The sequence below is a fragment of the Melospiza melodia genome, chromosome 18 (assembly GCF_035770615.1).
Source record: "Melospiza melodia melodia isolate bMelMel2 chromosome 18, bMelMel2.pri, whole genome shotgun sequence".
Classification (NCBI taxonomy): Eukaryota; Metazoa; Chordata; class Aves; order Passeriformes; family Passerellidae; genus Melospiza; species Melospiza melodia.
The window spans coordinates 16,353,707-16,370,983 of record NC_086211.1 but is presented as its reverse complement, the minus strand read 5'-3'; the positions used below and the strand labels follow the sequence as shown (position 1 = coordinate 16,370,983).

The 17,277-nt window shown below is 42.3% G+C and overlaps 1 protein-coding gene across 4 annotated transcripts in view; it reads right to left on the bottom strand.

Annotated features, from left to right (window-relative positions):
- Positions 1–2,244: 2,244 nt before the first annotated feature.
- The window catches only part of CRAMP1 (cramped chromatin regulator homolog 1), a 49,006-nt gene continuing 33,973 nt past the window's right edge, over positions 2,245–17,277 (bottom strand). For 3 of the 4 annotated variants that reach the window (XM_063171363.1, XM_063171361.1, XM_063171362.1), the window contains exons 12-21: positions 15,960–16,141; positions 15,216–15,290; positions 13,923–14,004; positions 13,131–13,235; positions 12,313–12,491; positions 11,706–11,774; positions 10,171–10,405; positions 9,687–9,851; positions 8,886–9,031; positions 5,080–6,561 (exon numbers count right to left, since the gene is read on the bottom strand). In XM_063171363.1, the coding sequence (XP_063027433.1) occupies positions 6,397–6,561; positions 8,886–9,031; positions 9,687–9,851; positions 10,171–10,405; positions 11,706–11,774; positions 12,313–12,491; positions 13,131–13,235; positions 13,923–14,004; positions 15,216–15,290; positions 15,960–16,141 (1,403 nt within the window). In that variant the 3' untranslated portion in view covers positions 5,080–6,396. Of the gene's footprint in view, positions 4,236–5,079; positions 6,562–8,885; positions 9,032–9,686; positions 9,852–10,170; positions 10,406–11,705; positions 11,775–12,312; positions 12,492–13,130; positions 13,236–13,922; positions 14,005–15,215; positions 15,291–15,959; positions 16,142–17,277 lie in introns of those variants that run through there. The other variant, XR_010029968.1, reaches the window with a different exon arrangement.

Sequence of the window (17,277 nt, the reverse complement as noted above, 5' to 3'; positions counted from 1 at the left end):
GGAGCATCCAAAAGAAAGGAGATCCTCTATCCATCCTCCAGCAAAGAGCAGGCACCAGTTGGGAAGTGAGAAGCAAGTGGAGGGCAATCCATACTCAGGGAAGCAAGCAAAGTTCTTCTTTGCCCACCTTGCTTTTCCCTCACAATACCCTCATCACAGGCAAACCCAAGAAAAGTGGGTTGGATGAGTGGACAGTGGGATGGATTGAGAACGGCCTGCGTGGCAGATCCCAGAGGCTCATGATCAGTAGTAGAGTAAGGTTGGAGACCTGTCACTAGTGGTGTCCCCCAGGGTTCTCTGCTGGGCTCAGTGTTGTATAACTTTATCAGTGATTGGATGAAAGAGCAGATGTGTCCTCAGCAAGTTCACTGCTGATACAAAGGAGTGGCTGATATTTCAGAGGGTTTTGCAGGCCTTCAGAGGGACCTCAACAGCTTAGGGAGGTGGGTAGAGAAGAACCTTCTGAAATTCAACAAGGGGAAACGCAGGTCTTGCACCTGTGGAGGAACAGCCCTGGTCACCAGTACAGGCTGGGAGCCAACCCACTTGACAGCAGTGCTGCAGAGTAGGATCTGGGTGTCCTGGTGCACAGCTATCTGTCCCTGACCAGCTGTGTGTCTTGGGGCCAAAAAGGGCAATATTGTCCAGGGCTTAGAAAGAGTATTGCCAGCAGGTTGAGGGAGATGATCCTGCCCCTCAACTCCTGGTGAAGCCACATTTGGAGCATTGTGTACACATCTAGGCCCCACAGTACAAGTGAGACATGGAGTGCCTTGAGCACTATCAGAGTGCAATTAAGTTGGTCAAGGGCCTGGAGAATCTCTCTAATGAGAAAAGGCTGAGGGAGTTGACCTTGAGAAGAGATGGCTGAGAGGGGACCTTATTAATGTGTATGAGATGTGTACCCATCTAAATGTGTAATGTGTACCCATCTAAAAGGTGGGTAGTGAGAGGATGGACCAGGCTATTCTCTTTGGTGTCAACTAGTAAATCAAGGGGCAAAGGCACCAACTGATGCCCAGGAAGTTCCATGCAAACATGAGGAAGAACTTCTTCACTGTGCAGTATCTTGTTTTGCTAATAATTTTTCAGACTCATTTCTTTTGTTTTTACAGTCTTAAATTTTGGTCATTAAGGGCAAAATTAGCTAAATTGTGAGAAGGATTCAGTTGCAGCTTTGACAAAAGGTGGAAAAGACGTAAAGGTCTTTTATACTGACAAAAGCTCACAACCAGTGGAGGGGTGAAGCTGCACAGAAAGAGCTCAAACTTGGTCATAGCCCAATTTTCTCAGTAAACAAGCGGGAGAGAGAACTATGCACTTTTTAGATGGGAAGGAAGTATCAAAATAATACTAATAAAACTTATGTTGAGCTTTTTAGAACATTCTTCATTTCTGATCAATTATACACTTGTACTTTCTCAGTGCAACATTAAAGCTGCCTTTTTGTATGTCCTAGACACCAAAATCCTAAAAGTGTACAAAAAGGAGTTAGTTACTGACCTAGATCACAGGAACTTCAGGCCTTGAGCCCAACTTGCCCAAAGCAGGCTGTGCTAGCTCAGCCCACCTTTCTATGGGCTTTAGTTAGTTTTATCTTGGAAAGCTCTGAAGATAGACTACGCAACCCTATCAGGGCTTCCTGTCCTTGAGTGTCCTAGGGTGAAAAGGTGTTTCTGGTAGTGGCTGCATAAAACATGATGGCCTGAATGCAACCTCCACAGCCAAGTCTCTGCCTATCTGAAACTCTGAATAGGGGAAAAAAAAAATAAAACCCCCAAGGTATACACTATCATTTTTATTGTACCTTCTTGGTGGTGGTTGGAATTTTTTTGGTGGTTGTCTTGTTTGTTATTCTCTCTTTCTTCCCCTTGTTTCTGGTGCCCATGGCCCAAGACAGGCCATTCATGATAACCAGCCCTCTGGTTTGCCACATTTCTGAAGCTCAGCGTGAGCAGACACTACTGAGAATGGAAGGTATAAAGCAAAAACAACCCTACCAAAATTTTCTCTGATCATGGTGAGAATCATCAAAATTCTGGGATGGGAGATGCCAATGGGAGTTAGGCAACTGATTTCACTGCAATTAAATCACCCTGAAAGACTTGGCCTTATGGAAAAATCTTAACTCCCACCCCCAACAAGGACATGATCATGTAAATAAAGCTTAAATGAAAAAAAATCGGAGAGGACATGAACAGCAAGGAATACACTGGACACAAGTTAGACCAAGTATTAGTATGTATTTATGCACAAGAATAAAAACAGCTTTACAAGTTGAATTGGAAATTTAAACAGAAGAAGTTTAACAGCTTTTGTATATTATATTAAATAACCAAAACACCTTTTTCCAAAATTGGTAAAGAATAAATAATATAATTTACAGTATGGTACAAAAAATAATCAGTAAGGACAGGCATTTTGCTTTATACATACACTATATAGGTATATTTATAATCTATAAAACAAATTCACATCTCAAACAAGCCAGAAACCTTAGATGATATGGCTTAACTATTATTAAAAGAAACAGCATTACATTCTGCTGCCAGAACCGTAAGCTCTAAAGCAGTTATCATGTTCAATAATTAATGATAACTTATTGCCGTAGTGCTTGCCAAGGTTTCACTTAGGTAACATTTACAACTTGCTGTGAAATTAACAGACTGAAAGGTTTGAAAAGGTTAAAAAAAAGTGCAGTACTTTCCTTATAAATGCATCTGAAGTCTGAGCGTAGAAAACAAAATGCAACTGAATTTCCACTCTGGGATCTGCTGTCAGTAAAAGAGATGTCTTTATAAGTTAGATTTGAATCATGCCATTTAATTCAATTTAAAAATACAGAGGGTGTCAAAAAAAGGCTTAACAATGATATATGAAAAATAATTACTATTCCTATGCTTAGTAGATTTAGGGATGCAGTATAAAATGGATTGTATGAGTGATCAGAATGCAACACCCTGTACAGATCTCTGTCAATGTGTGCACACACACCTGGGTGGATCCAGCCTTGTGCTATGGTACTGCTCTGCACCCAGCCCATGGTGATGAGACACCCAACCTTCTGTCATTTACCTTGTCAGCTACTCACAACTGCCTTATGGTCACTGAGAGGGAAAAGCCTAGAGCAGTTAATCCTAGACCTGGAGACTGTTAGTGTCCCTTAGTCCTCTCCAACACCTCACAGTGCTCCAGGAAGGTACTAACCTAATGAATGATACTGTGTGCAATTCAGTGTTACTTGCTTGGATGTCTGCTTAGCCTGACATTGTCCCTCATTTAGATTTTGTTACTGTTGTTGGGGAAGCTGAAATAATTAAAATTGAAGAAATTTTGAGTATTACCACCTTCCCGGCCTACTGTGCACGTGTGTGTGTGTGTGTGTGTACACCACCTCCTTAGCAGTCTCAGGCACAAACTGATGATGACCACTATTGTAAAGGACATTCACCTAAAATCTAGAGCTGGTCTGATCAGAAATGTGTTTAAACGGCCTTTCATATAGTAAGGGTAACAGATACTGCATCAATTCAGAATTACCACAATGATCTTAATTATTCTTAAGTTCTTCCCTTTTCCTCAAAGGGCTTTATTCTTAAAAAGCAGTTTGTAATGCATTACATTTCTGAAATCAAACTCTGCTTCATAATGCCAACTTTTAAGGGGCTGACGCCAAACACTTCTAACCCAACCTTCTGAGTGTTGAACTGATTTCTGTCATTTATACTCTGTTATTACTGGGTGGTTCAAGCCCACTTGCAAAGGTTCAGGGTATTAGAGGTTTTCTGATGTCACGGCATCATCAAAAACAGCCACCTGTTCTGCCTTCATTCTGCAGCTGGGTCCTTCCCCCTGGGTATGCTGAGGCAAGGCAGCTGACAGCTCCTTGTATCGCAGGCAAAAAGCCTTCATGGATTAGGATGAAGTGCTCTGCTCTCCACTCCTGCAGCAGGTACAGCAACACTGGTCTTTATTCTAGGCAACTTCAGAGCCAAACTCAGTGTCATATCCACTGTCTTACCAGCATCAGTAGGGAAGATGAAAAGTTTGTCAAGTTACAAATACACTGGAGACCCTGACGTTACTTTTGCAGTATTTAGAAGTTTAAGAATGAGAGTTCAGATTTCTTTTTAGACAGTACTTGATTAGAATGTAACACATTTCCTCCTGCACGTTCTGTAATCCACAGCCATAGTAGGTGCCTTCTACTTTTGTCCTGCAAATCTGAAGGATTTCTGGAGACACAGCATATAGAATAATCAGCATTAGTAATGTAGGAACCCAAAACCAAGAAGGAACAATCTGGGAAAGTCCAAACCATAACACAGCTAAATTATAAGTAAAACTGAAAAGTTTTAGTGGGCATGACTCTTGAGAGTAACAGGTGTCTTCTCCATACCAAGGCAGAATGCTCAGAACAAAACAGGCCCCAGCATTCATTTCTGTGACAGCCTTCAACTTTTCCTATTCCAGGTTTATGTGATTTTCTGACAATTCAATCAGAATTCTCAAACTAGGCTCTGTGTGCATCAGAAAACTTGTTCAATTTTCTCCTAATGACATAAAACACAAGACCAACTCTGTAGAAGCTAAAAATCATTTGCCTAATGCAGAGTGAAGGGACTGGGCAAACAGCAGTCAGTGCATTGTGAGCAAGTTACAATAGACTCCCAGTCAAAGAAATGCCTCCTATGAGTAGCTAAAGGCAGGCAGAACTACATCCACCAAGTATAGTGCAAGTTAGGAAATGAACCCATGATAGCAGCCTATGGGATGGAGAAGGTTTGTTTGTTCATTATTAACACAAGGTTGAGGTGTATACAGGAGCAGTCCCTTGGAAAAGTTCAGATCTACTCACACCAGCAAAGAAATATCCTCTAACGAGAGGAGAGGAGAGGAGAGGAGAGGAGAGGAGAGGAGAGGAGAGGAGAGGAGAGGAGAGGAGAGGAGAGGAGAGGAGAGGAGAGGAGAGGAGAGGAGAGGAGAGGAGAGGAGAGGAGAGGAGAGGAGAGGAGAGGAGAGGAGAGGAGAGGAGAGGAGAGGAGAGGAGAGGAGAGGAGAGGAGAGGAGAGGAGAGGAGAGGAGAGGAGAGGAGAGGAGAGGAGAGGAGAGGAGAGGAGAGGAGAGGAGAGGAGAGGAGAGGAGAGGAGAGGAGAGGAGAGGAGGATTAACTATTAACTTGCTATCCTGTTGAACCTCCTGGAATCAGTATCTGGGTTTTTCCTACAGTAAAACACAACATTAAATGTGCAGGGATTTCAAAGAGGGAGTGCCAAATCCACTCATGCCTGGGAGTGACTGTAATGAAGAATGATGGTGAGGTACTACAGAGCACCCAGAGTTTACAGAAGAAAGAGGAAGCAGGGAAGGACTAAGGGATTAAGCTAGGACTTGACACTTCTCTTCATAACACAAAACTGATCTCAACTGCTTTAGCATTAACCTAGTATTTGTTCCTACACATTACCATATTCTTTCTTATTTCCTCTCCCAGGTAAATCCTCAGTTTTTGTGAAGATGGCAATATTTACATGTTTCCAGCAAAGCCAAGACTAATTATGAAAGAGTTTTCCTAGCATAAGCTCTTTTGCCATGTTTCCAGACCTAAAAAGCAAGTGTTCTTCAGGGAGAGCAATAAAGCACTCTTTCACTCACAGGGTGAACTGTGCAATGTGCTGAAGAATCTCAAAGGTTAAGAATATGAGTGCAGTCAGGGTGATGATGATGATTGCGATGTGATGGGGTTAAAAGTAGGGGATCCAAGCAGCATGGGAGGAGGGCAGAACAGAGCTTCCCTACCAAACAAGCAAGCAGGTGTGAGCCCCACTGGAATGGTCAAAGAGCCAAAGGAACAGAGTCGTCTGTAGGAACATAGCATCGAGGAGTGGCAGTGCCCTGAACAGAGTGCAAGAACTTCAGTTTGACTGAATTGTAAGAAAGCTGCCAACTAGGACCTGTCAAGATACACAATGGTTCCCCTACGCACACCTACCCTTATCCTCCACAGCTTTCATGGGGATCAGAAGGCATGGCATTTTGATCACTACGCAAACAATAATTCATAAACAGGAGCTTGTGGCACTTGAGATGCTTGAGCTGCTTGCTTAGGCTATTCCAAAGTACAAGTCCAGGACTGTCCCACAAACCTGCAATCATACATTGCTGATGCAGGGACACACTATCTTCTGTAACATTATTCCATGTTCTGTTGTTGCCAGCATATTGCACATTCCAGGACTTGCAAGTATTTCTTCAGACCTTTGAAACCAATGCTTCTCAGTTAGAAAGAAGCACACAGGACAGGGACAACTCAGACTCAGCTGCTCCCTCATCAAGTTCCAGCTCTGCAAGCTCCAACTTAGCTGAACAGTCTGCACCAGCCTGCTGGTCATTTCCTTACTGTGACAGATCCCCAGTCGGGGGACCACCACCTCCTCCATCAAACAGGATCTCCCTGCGAGTGGGCTCAGGTATGGACAGCTCCTGGGCAAGGTCATTAAAGCGAGATATGTAATCTATGCTGTTCTCATTCATCATGCAAGCCAGCTGGGAATCCACCACCTGGAAGAGACAAGGAGAGAAGAGATGAGCTACATGTCAGTGGCAATTTCATGGAATAACTGAGGTTGGAAGGGACATCCTGGGAGCATTTTATCCAACCATCTCACTTGAGCAGGGTCAGCTTAGAACAGGCTGCCCTGGATCTTGGCAGGTGTTGAATTATCCCCATGCACAGACATTCCAAAACTCTCTGGGTATCCTGTTTCCATGCCTCATTACCTCAAAACAGATCTCTTGTCTTCAGGTGGAATTTACTGTGTTTCAAATTTTGCTTGCAGCCTCTCATTCTGAGAAGTGTCTCGCTCCCTCAGCTTCCTTCCCAGCCTCTCCTCATATGAAAGAGACACTTTATCTCACTTGACCTGAGTTAGAGAACAGCTCTTCTCATCCACAACTAAATGGAAGCTTCTAAAAAGCCTAACCACCTATAGTCTCAATGGATCTTACCTGCTCCAATTTAGCATTAAGGTGCACAGGTAGATGATCTAAAGATATTACCTCTGCCACAAGAGCTGCTCACCTGTGCATAACATGGAGGCTTACCTCATTTTCTTCTAAAGGGAGTTGGTAATACTGAGGGCTCCAATGTAATTTCAAAACCATGCAAATAAATTATATTTCTTTAATTAGAACACACCTTGACAACTTCTTACCACCAAGCAAACAGAATCTTCATATTTATGTGAGAAGTGGATCTGTGTTTCAGGTCTGAAGCTGCCAATGTCACACTAAATCAGCATAACTTGCTGCAGCTCCTGGTTACATGGTCTGTACAGAACCTCCTTATCCAAATCCAAAGGGGAGTAGAGAAATGACACATTCCTTCCATAAGGGAAAGTCCCCAAGAAATTACAAGTTATGTGATGTTGTAATGAGTTTAATAACTAAACTGTGTGATAACTGAGACTGGAAGGGATCTGAACAGGCCTCTAATTCAACCACCTGCTCAAAGCAGATTCACCTATAAGGACAGACCAGCTCACTTGGAGCTTTATTGATGTGAGCCCTGGAAAGCTCTGAAGACAGTCACTGCATAACATTTCTGGGAAACTTGTTTCCTTGCCTGCCTATTGTCGAAGTGAAGTTTTCTATAGATAAAGCAGAACCTTTCTCAGTTCAGCTTTTGCTTGTTTCTCCCACCTCCCATCACCATTTTGTAAAGGGCTTGCTACATCTTCTAATGACCCTACTGCAGGCATTGGCAGGCAGCAAGGCCCCTCCCATCCTGAAGCCTTTTCTATGCTGAACAAGTCTAGACATCACCCTTTCTTCACCACCTGATTCTCCTGGTAAACCTCAGCTGAGCTTGCTCTGGTTAAACTCTCTCTCCTATATACTGGATATTCAAAACTGGTGACAATATTCTAGGCATGATCTCACAGCAGACAGACACCACTGCTCTACAGAGTAGAGCAGGTTAATAATAATTTTGTTCAATATCCTGGCCATGCTCCTGTTAAAAACAGCTCATGAGATCATTCACCTTTGGTTCCACACTTTTGGTTCCACACCTTTGGATCCACCCTGGATCACGCTCAGCTCACGTCTGAGGTACAGCAGAGACGCTTCCCAGGCAGCCAATACCCAGCTGATACTGCTGTGGGGTTATTCCTTAGTCCCTTCCTAGGGCAGGACTTTGCATTTTCTTTGCTAAGCTGCATAATGTTCCTGCAGCTCATTCTTCCTGTCTGTACCTCTGAAAGGGAGCTCTGTCCTTGAGTGTGTCACAGCCTTAAAAACTGCTGGGCTTCATTCTACCCCTTCAGAAGAGTTCAAAACAAAGGGATACCTCTGCCAACAGAGACAAGTAATTCAGCAGCACAGAACCTTCTTCCATCCTCTCAAGTGACTTGTTATTAGCCACGTCCTACTTCTTCCTTCTGGACCTATCTATTTTTTCCTACCAGGTTTCCAACTGTATTGTAGCTGCGTCACTATTAATCTTGCTCTTATCTTTGGCACTTTCAGTCTTGCTCTACAAAGCAGGACACACACAACAGAATGATTGAATTTTTCTCTGTCAGAACAAAGGTATGTCCAACAGATGAATATTACCTCCCTCAGCAAAAAGAACCTGGGTTGAAGGCACTTACAGCAGTGAGAAGGTGAGCTTCTCACACCAGCTCTGGGGTCGGGTAATTGCCCTCAGATAATTTTACATCTTTCTGTTGTGACTGTAATTCTTCTCTACTGAGCTGAAGTGCAGGCGTCAAAGCCCCTCTGCATTTGAAGTATCTCAGGAAGGTCTGAGGTTCAGTACCCAGTAACTGTAACTTCCAACACCTCAAGAGGAAGCAGACTCTGAGTGCAATTTGCTGACATACCTCTGCCACGTCTGCCAGGGACCTCGACACAAAGGAGTCCCGTGAGTTTCCATCCAGCAGGCTGGGTCCCAGCAAGGAGGTGCCACTGGTGTTCCCAGCTGGAGTTGGTAACATTTTTCGTCCCTTCTCTGGGGAGATGAAACTTGCTACAAAGAAAAGGCACATCAGTAAGTCACTGCACTGAGTGTTCTTAACTGGGAGGATAAAAAAGAAGGTCAAGGAAATTCAAAATGGAGGACAGATATCCATTTCTTCCATCTTTTAAAAATTATATGTTGCCAGCATTGATACCACACTGCTAAGAGTAAGAAGACTTATTACAGTGGCTCCATGAATTATTAATTAAAAAAAAAACTCTCAACAGCTAAACCTCAACCAAACCCAGTGAGTGATCTCATGTCTTTGAAATAGTACTTATCAAGCACACAACCAAGTCTGTTCTTCCACCAGAAGAGCCAAAGACATCTGTTCATTTTGGCACAACAGTCCAAATGTCTCGCCCTAACTGATGAGTCAGGCTCCAAACAGATAACATGGAAGTGCCAAAGAATTACTTGTCCCAAGCTATGGGCCCCAATCTAGCAATAGGATCTTTTCAGGAACAGACTTGTAAAGAGAGAGAAAATGTACTCAAGGCAACACCATGGAAATGAAAGCAAGAAGTATTTGGAATAATTCTACAAATGTCCTACTGGGTTTACAATTTTTCAAAGGATTCACTTCTGTTAAACAATGTTGGGATTTTTTTTTGTTAACAGGAAAACGTTTTTTGGTTGCACTTCTCTGTATGTGGACACTTACAGAACAAGCTGCTGAGGGAGGAGTCTGTGGAGTCATTGGGGTACCACTGGGGATCATGGGTGGGAGATGCAATCCAGTTCTGCTGAGGACTACTGGATGGGGATGGAAGACTTTTGGAGCTGTCACTGCCATTCAGCTTTGCAGGAGAGAGAGAAACACCTTCACCTGTAAGCCGATGTCGGGGATCACGAATTCAGTCAATATGGTAAAATTACAGGACACTGCAACAATTTTTGTTTAGAAAGGAAAAAAAACCCCAAACAACAACAACAACCTCCCCCTGCCCCATATTTGCTAGAAAATAAAGGTCAGGCACAGAATTTTATTTCCAACAGATATTTGGAAACAAACAAACAAACAAAAAACAAACCCACAAAAACCTCATAACCCAAGAACTCCTTCCTGGAAAAGTTTCTGCTGCTATGTAAGATGTCAGGAATTTTTTTAAAGTTGATAGGCAGACTTTAGCTAGTCTTAGACTTACTGTATTGGCCAGAGCTAATGGCTATTTCAATGATGGAATCACTGATCTGAGTGGCAGGTTCGCCTTGGGAAAGCACATCCTCAGGTGGTCCAGGCAGGGAAATATCCAAGAGAGCAGAAACATTGGGAGGAGAGAGCCGAGTACTGGAAGCTTCTGATGAGGGAAGAGGAGGGGTGGACAGACCATTCTGGAGAGAAGTCTTGGCCAGTTCTGGCATAGAAAGGACTGATGCACCCTGTTACAAAAAATGGAATTAAGTGTTCATAAATTTATTAAGAACTCAGGAAACTAAAAAGGCACATTTTGGCTCCTGAGTATCAGATTACAACCAGGCTTCTAGGGGAAAAAATCCAGTAGATATTATGCCTAAATTAGAGGAATATACTATTTATATAATAATTCTGTATTATTTTAATGAAAAGTACCTGTAAGCATAAACAAACATGCTTCAGCCCATATCCTGCCAAATAATCTGAAAAAATATGAATCTGTAACATTCCAAAGACAGCCTACATAACAGAACAAGCATAATCTTAAAATTAACATAGTTCTGATATATCTACAAGACAGCTCCCAATAAATATGTATTAATTTGACTTTGTGTAGGCAAAACCCTTTAACTTCTGGAAGGGAATACACAATATTTTAAACTGGTAACTCACATTTATTCACTTTTTACAGCCAGACTTTCCAAAATTCAACTGATCTTTAAGGAGTCTCATTACCAGCACCTCATAGTAGAACTGTAGCTTTTTTTTGATGCAGTGTATACACAGCTGTCGTAACAGCAAGAACCAGAACCCAAGGCCCCATTACCATAATAAATGCCTCATAGGTTCATGTCCTAACATCTTTAAAAATCCTTATCTCCTTTATGCTCTTCAATCAAACTATTTTTTTCACATGCAGGCATCACAGTGAGCATGGAAAGTGCCTCCACTGAAGAAAAGAAGAGACTGTATTCTGAGGCCTAAAAATCCAGCACCAGGTCCTGGATCCCAGTGGAGAAAGAATCTGGGGACAGGATGACAACACTCCTACAATAGTGCCATCACAGTCACTCTTTAAGTATCTACCTATGTCTCACTGGATCCTGTACAATGAACAGTGAGTTTCTGGAAAGGATGCTGACATTACAATCACAATTTTAGTCCTAATAATTCTCCTTTAGCTACATGGAGGCAGCAGGACTGCAAACTGCTGAAATGAACCCTTGTGATGTCTAAAATATGCACATAGATAGAGCAGAGTGATTATAAACTCCTCCACTCTATTAAGAGATATGTAAAGCTTGTTTGTCCCTCACAGGTCAAGGACTGTCAGCGTCACTTTGATTTTAGGGAATGGCACACACACATATTTAAGCAGCTTTCCTAAATTTCTTTAAACTTCTTCAGATGCTAAGGATTTCATTTCCACTAGAAACCAGTGGTGCACAATTACCTGGGAGTACAGAGTTTTAACCAGCAATACCAGTGGTATTTTCACAGAACATTGCCCATTCCAGAGCACTGTTCCCTCAGCATGCACCGTACCTGGAAGCCATCCTGCTCGGGCCGGGTGGGCAGGCTGATGTACGGCACCCGGCACGCTGAGCCTGAGCCCTGCAAGCACAACAGAAACCACGTGAGTGACCAGCTGGGGAGGGAAGAGATAAAGGCCTATTACCATTCATCTGTGCTCTTCATATATCTCATGTCCTTCAAAATGGTACATCAACTCCCTCAGAACATGACATGGACTAACATGTGTCTGGGTCTCAATGAAAGAAACAGCAAGGAGAAATTAGTGTTTCCATTCCAAATACAATCCCAAAAAGTCCATGTTTTTCCCCAGATTCCCTCCTGAATTTCTGAAATGCCATCCTTTTTTATCAAGCGAGATTTCTGGATTGCCAAGTTCAATGCTCTACCAGCTGCAACCCATTTTACAGGAAGGAAATTCATTCAATGAGATGATGCTTTGATCCCTCAACCCCAAATACACAGCACACAACACAGACTGGGTCTGCCATGACAGCAGTGTCTAACAGCAAGCCCCAGGAGAAAGCTCACTGAGGAATCATAATAATACAGCTTTCTTATACAATGAAAGAACAAGACAGTTAAGCTCTTGAAAAAAGCTTGTTTAAGAGCCTCTGACCTCCACAGTGGTGATGGAGCCTCCATTCTGATGTGCTGCTGCTGGCTCCTGCCCTGTCACTACTGTGGGCACTGCATCCGGTGACAATGAAGACACACCTGGCAAACCATCTGCATCCAGGACAGGCATGGGACTACCAGGGATAATGCCAGCACTTTTAGCTGCCAAGTCAATAGCACCTTGGGTGAGACAAAACACCAAAAAACATATTGCAAGCTTCTTCTTCACTTTGTTATGATTCTCTAAAAGATGATTTTTTTAAACTTACCCAGAGTCAAAACTGCACCTATGTAAAAAAGCAGCAATGGTAATGATCTGATCATCTGGGTCAGCTGCTTCTCTGCACCAAGTGTAACACTGCTTTTAGCTAAAATGTTTGACTTTTCTGCCCTGTTCCAACCTCTTACTAGGTATATCAAAATAGCTGAGAAACATCCCAGTTCCCCTTCCATTCTTCTATTTTTTTTTTTTTGTCCTCCAAATTGCTAAGTAATTATGCAATTTCCAGAAATTTTCTATGGGTTACTAGAGGAGGTCTAGAAACAAAAGAGCCTTATTTTGTTATCTTGCCTCTGATTAGACTCTGTGTAAAAATTGTAGGTTGTTGTAAAGGTCAACCTCACCCAGACTTTTTAAAATTCACTTCAAACATCTGAATGTCTTCTCATCTCAAAAGAATTCTCTAGGTAAAACATAGATGCAGTCACTGTTTTAACCTCATTAATTGTTCTAATTATAGAACCCACTCTCTACTGTGAGACAGTACCTGCCTGGAAGACACCAGCATGGGTTTTATTGCAGAATTCAGAATTACTTACTAGACAGATGGTTGGTGGCCTGTGTTGGAAGAACTTTGGGCACAATTGGACGAGAAACAGCAGCTTTAGTCAGTGAGGACTGGATTGGCCGAAATGAACCTCTCCCTGGGGGGAAGCATTAATACCTGTCAGGCAAATGAAATCTAACACCTTTAAAGCAGAACACAACACAATTCAATGGAAGCAAGTAAATTCTAAACAGCAGCAAGCTGCAGGAATGCAAGTAGTGGAGATGATGGAATAGCACTAAAATAGTGATGTGAGCTAAGCAGTGTCTTGCCACGGACACGCAACAGCAAGCGCTGCTGTGCTACTGGAGCTGCTCTCATACTGTCAGTGAAGACAACTCTTCAGGCCTCATGCTGCTTTTCATGGGGATCACCTTACTACCACTGTACTCAAGAGTGTACCAGCAGAAAAGGACATATGGGCAGTATATTGCTTTTGCTGTATAAAATTTAGACAGTATCCCAGGTACTAGGCTAAGTCCAATATAAAATCTAGACAAATTATTACACCCTACAGAACAAAAATTCCTATCTAAGTATTTTATTCCAAATTTCGTCTTCCTGTTGAGAACTCCTTGCTCTTCTGTGATTTCAATCTTGGGAAATTGAAGAAAAAAATTTTATAAAAAGCACAACTTGCTTCACAATGACCCAGGAGAGTAATTCCATCATCCTGAAGGCTAGTGACACTGTTATTTCAAAAGAGTATTTTCTTCTTTTTAGAAATTACCTCTTTATTCAGTTTTAAGGGACACTTTTCAGTTTGTAGAAGTGCTAGACTCACCTGTAATGGATGAGTTGGATAAGATAGAAAAGGAACAGACATGCTGGGACGGATTTCCAGACGGTCTAGGGAGCAGTGTTCTCTATGTGAGAGAAACAATAAACCAGAACAGATTTAAACACAGAGAGTAACACTCATTGTGTAAGTTGCAGGAATTTACAAGACCTTCCAGAATAGCAGAGTATTTCTGTAGCATTACTATCATGCACCAGACACAGCAATGTGATCAGTGTGCTCTTGAGAAAAAAGCTGCAGAAAGAAATGATGAGTTTTCTCTGTGAACTACTAAAACAAAGTATTTCCACATGGAAAATTCTCAGAGAAAGGATGATTAGAACTACAATCCTCTCTGATTATACTTGCAGTGATTTACAAATCTCTCTCTTAAAGTGATTTTAAGCATGGTACCTAGTCTGTGTACAAACTGATCTGCCCTTAAAATTCAGCAAGTGTAGATGAGCGAGACAGCTGTGTGTGCTTGGGAGCTCTTAAAACACATGAAACTGCCCAGATCTGAAGATGTCAGGATCAAAAATAGTCCAGGGGTAATTTCTGCATCCCCTACTCTTATACAAAACAGAAGAGAAAAAAAATGGTATAGTGACACTTGTGAACTTTGTTTTCCCCAGGTTACTATTAATCAGGTTTCAGATTTCTTTTTTCTCACCTGCCTCTGGTGTCCCTGTCACATGTGCCTTTTCCCAGGGTTAACAGAGCAATCTGAAGGAGGGTAATACCTGTCTGTCACCAAAGCACCACAATAATCGGCCATTCCTTCCATACATCTTTTTCCAAGTCCCATTTTCCCCCAAGAATCATTGTTCTTTCAGCATGTGTTATGGCTTATTTCACTACAGAAGCTTATATCCACCACAGTTTAACAGCCACTACTGAGCAGGAAAAGGATATAAAGGAAAATTTTGTAGTTAAGAGGACTGCCAGCTCCAACGCTGCCAGCACAGGACAGTACAGGGACAACACTGCCTACGCCTCAGTGCCAGAAGGCCCAGGTAGCAGAACCTGCTTCCAGGTTTCAAAAGCCTCTTCCAGAGGCTTTTTTATTTCTCCAAACTACCTTAGGCACTGGACTTCCACTGTTGTTGATATTCTTCATACAGGGAATGTAACATGGCGAGTTACACTAGAGACTGAAGTGTTTATTCCTTCATAATTTCAGCTTTATATTTCCAGTGGATGCATGAGGGAAAATCAGGGGTTTTTTTGTTATGTACAAATTACTACAGCCTTACTGATCCTCAGGGAGCAAAACAGGCATTTACACTTTGCTCTGACCTGTACTACCAGTGGCTTCCGCAAGTGCCTGTTCCGCAGCTTCCTGGGCTTCGGAAGGAAGAAGTCCGACTGCATCTGGACAACAACAGGAAATGCATTACAAGTATTTTAAGCATCCAGAAACAGAATAAATTATATCCCCCAAATTCTTATTTTTGATAAAGATGATTTAAGAATTAACCAGAATAATATGTTTTGTTTCAGATAGCACAATATCCTTCCTGCTAGAGTCAGAATATTTTCCACCAAGGATGTATTTTTTCTTCTTTTTTTATGGAGATAAAGCTTTGTCCCAAAAAGCCATTTCATTACCAACTACTTCAGCTTCCTACAAAATTCTTACTGAGATTGTGTACATAAAAATTAGAATTTGACTTATGTACAGCAATGAGGCTATGTTAAAAATAGCTACACATCAGAAGGGGATAAGTTTTTTGCTAAATCTAGCACATATATTTGCTGGAGCAACTTAATTAGACAGCAAGTAAGTGTCATCAAGCTGTGGGATGGTATTCAGATTTGAATTACCTGAATTATCCGAACAGGTAATGTCACTTCAAAGCACAGTTACACAGTTAAAATCTCACTCAGCTCATTTAATACAATGTTAAACTTAAACATGATAAGAAGCACGGCTTCACAAGGCAGCCCATACTTTCTGAGGAATTCAGCATCCCTGTGATACCTCCTGGAAGCTGGCTCATGCACACCATGCTGCATTTTCTGTTCAGTCCTCTCACTTACACTGATGGTGTCCAGGTGCTGCCGGAAGGTCAGCTCTGCTTCCTTGCTGGGCAGGAACAGTTTCCCATGGCGGCTATTGGGGGGCAAGGTTGTAGGGACTGCAAACAGCCCACTGTCGGCCTCCGTGCTCCCAGAACTTGAAGGACTAGCCACCAAGAGAGGTCTAGGGAGGTTTCTCAAACCTAGAATATTTTAACAGCAATTTAAATTAAATAAAGTGAAAACAAATAGAAATAACTCTTTGGTAGCTGAAGGGTCGTAGAGAGCTGGGACTTAAGGATTCGGGCTTTGTCACCAGCTGTTTCCAAAATCAGGAATATTTCCATATTTCAGTTGTCCCACCTGCAAACTGACAGTATTTACCTGCTATGAACACCACTAATATTCACTTGCTTTGAATTCTTGGAAGTATGGGAGTCAATGTAATTGTACACTACTGAAAAACTAGAATTGAAGCCCTATTTTCAGCCCCACATAGGCTGTGATAATCAGTTTATCTGTTCAGCTGGTAGGCATACCTGAGGGCCTATCCCAGTAAACAAACTATATCTACCATTTCTTATGTAGGGGAAGATAATACAAACACAGAGCCATTTTACAGTGTTTATGATTTATTTACACACCGCTTCTCTCCCTATAGTAATTTGAAGTGGAATCCCAATAATATCAATCTGGTGATGGAGCGGAGATCAATTTACCAAAGACCTTCCCAAAGACAGTCTGTCTTCAAAATACATCTGGCACAGTGAAATAATGGTAACTTGTCTGAGTGAAACTCCTCTATTTATGTTTAAGTTTAAAAAAAATGTGGTAGGATTTCCTTCTGCACACAGCCAGCTTGGATGAAAGCCAGCATTGTTGGCCTGTCACTCTGAGGTAGCCAAGATCCACACAGGTGCTTACCAGCACCAGTTAACCCAGTTAACCTGCTCCTGGGTTCACTGCTTCTCAGAGCAGGGGTGTGAAAAGGACTGCCTAAAAATCACAACTGGGCCCAGTAATCCCAGCACCATCACAAACTTTCCTGAAGGCATAAACATTTGGTGGCAAATGCAACTGGGCTGAAGCACAGAACCAAAATTCTTGGCCTGCATGGCTGCAGGTTACAGCAGCCATACCTCCTATTAAAGAAAAGGCGGTTCATAATCATTCTCTATCTTATAATCATAGAATCACACAACTGATTTGGGTCGGAAGAGACCTTGAAGCTCATCTCATTCCACCCTCTGTCATGGGCAGGGACAACTTCACTATCCCAGGTTGCTCCAAGCCCCATCCAACCTGGTCTTGAACACTGCCAGGCATCCGGGGCAGACAC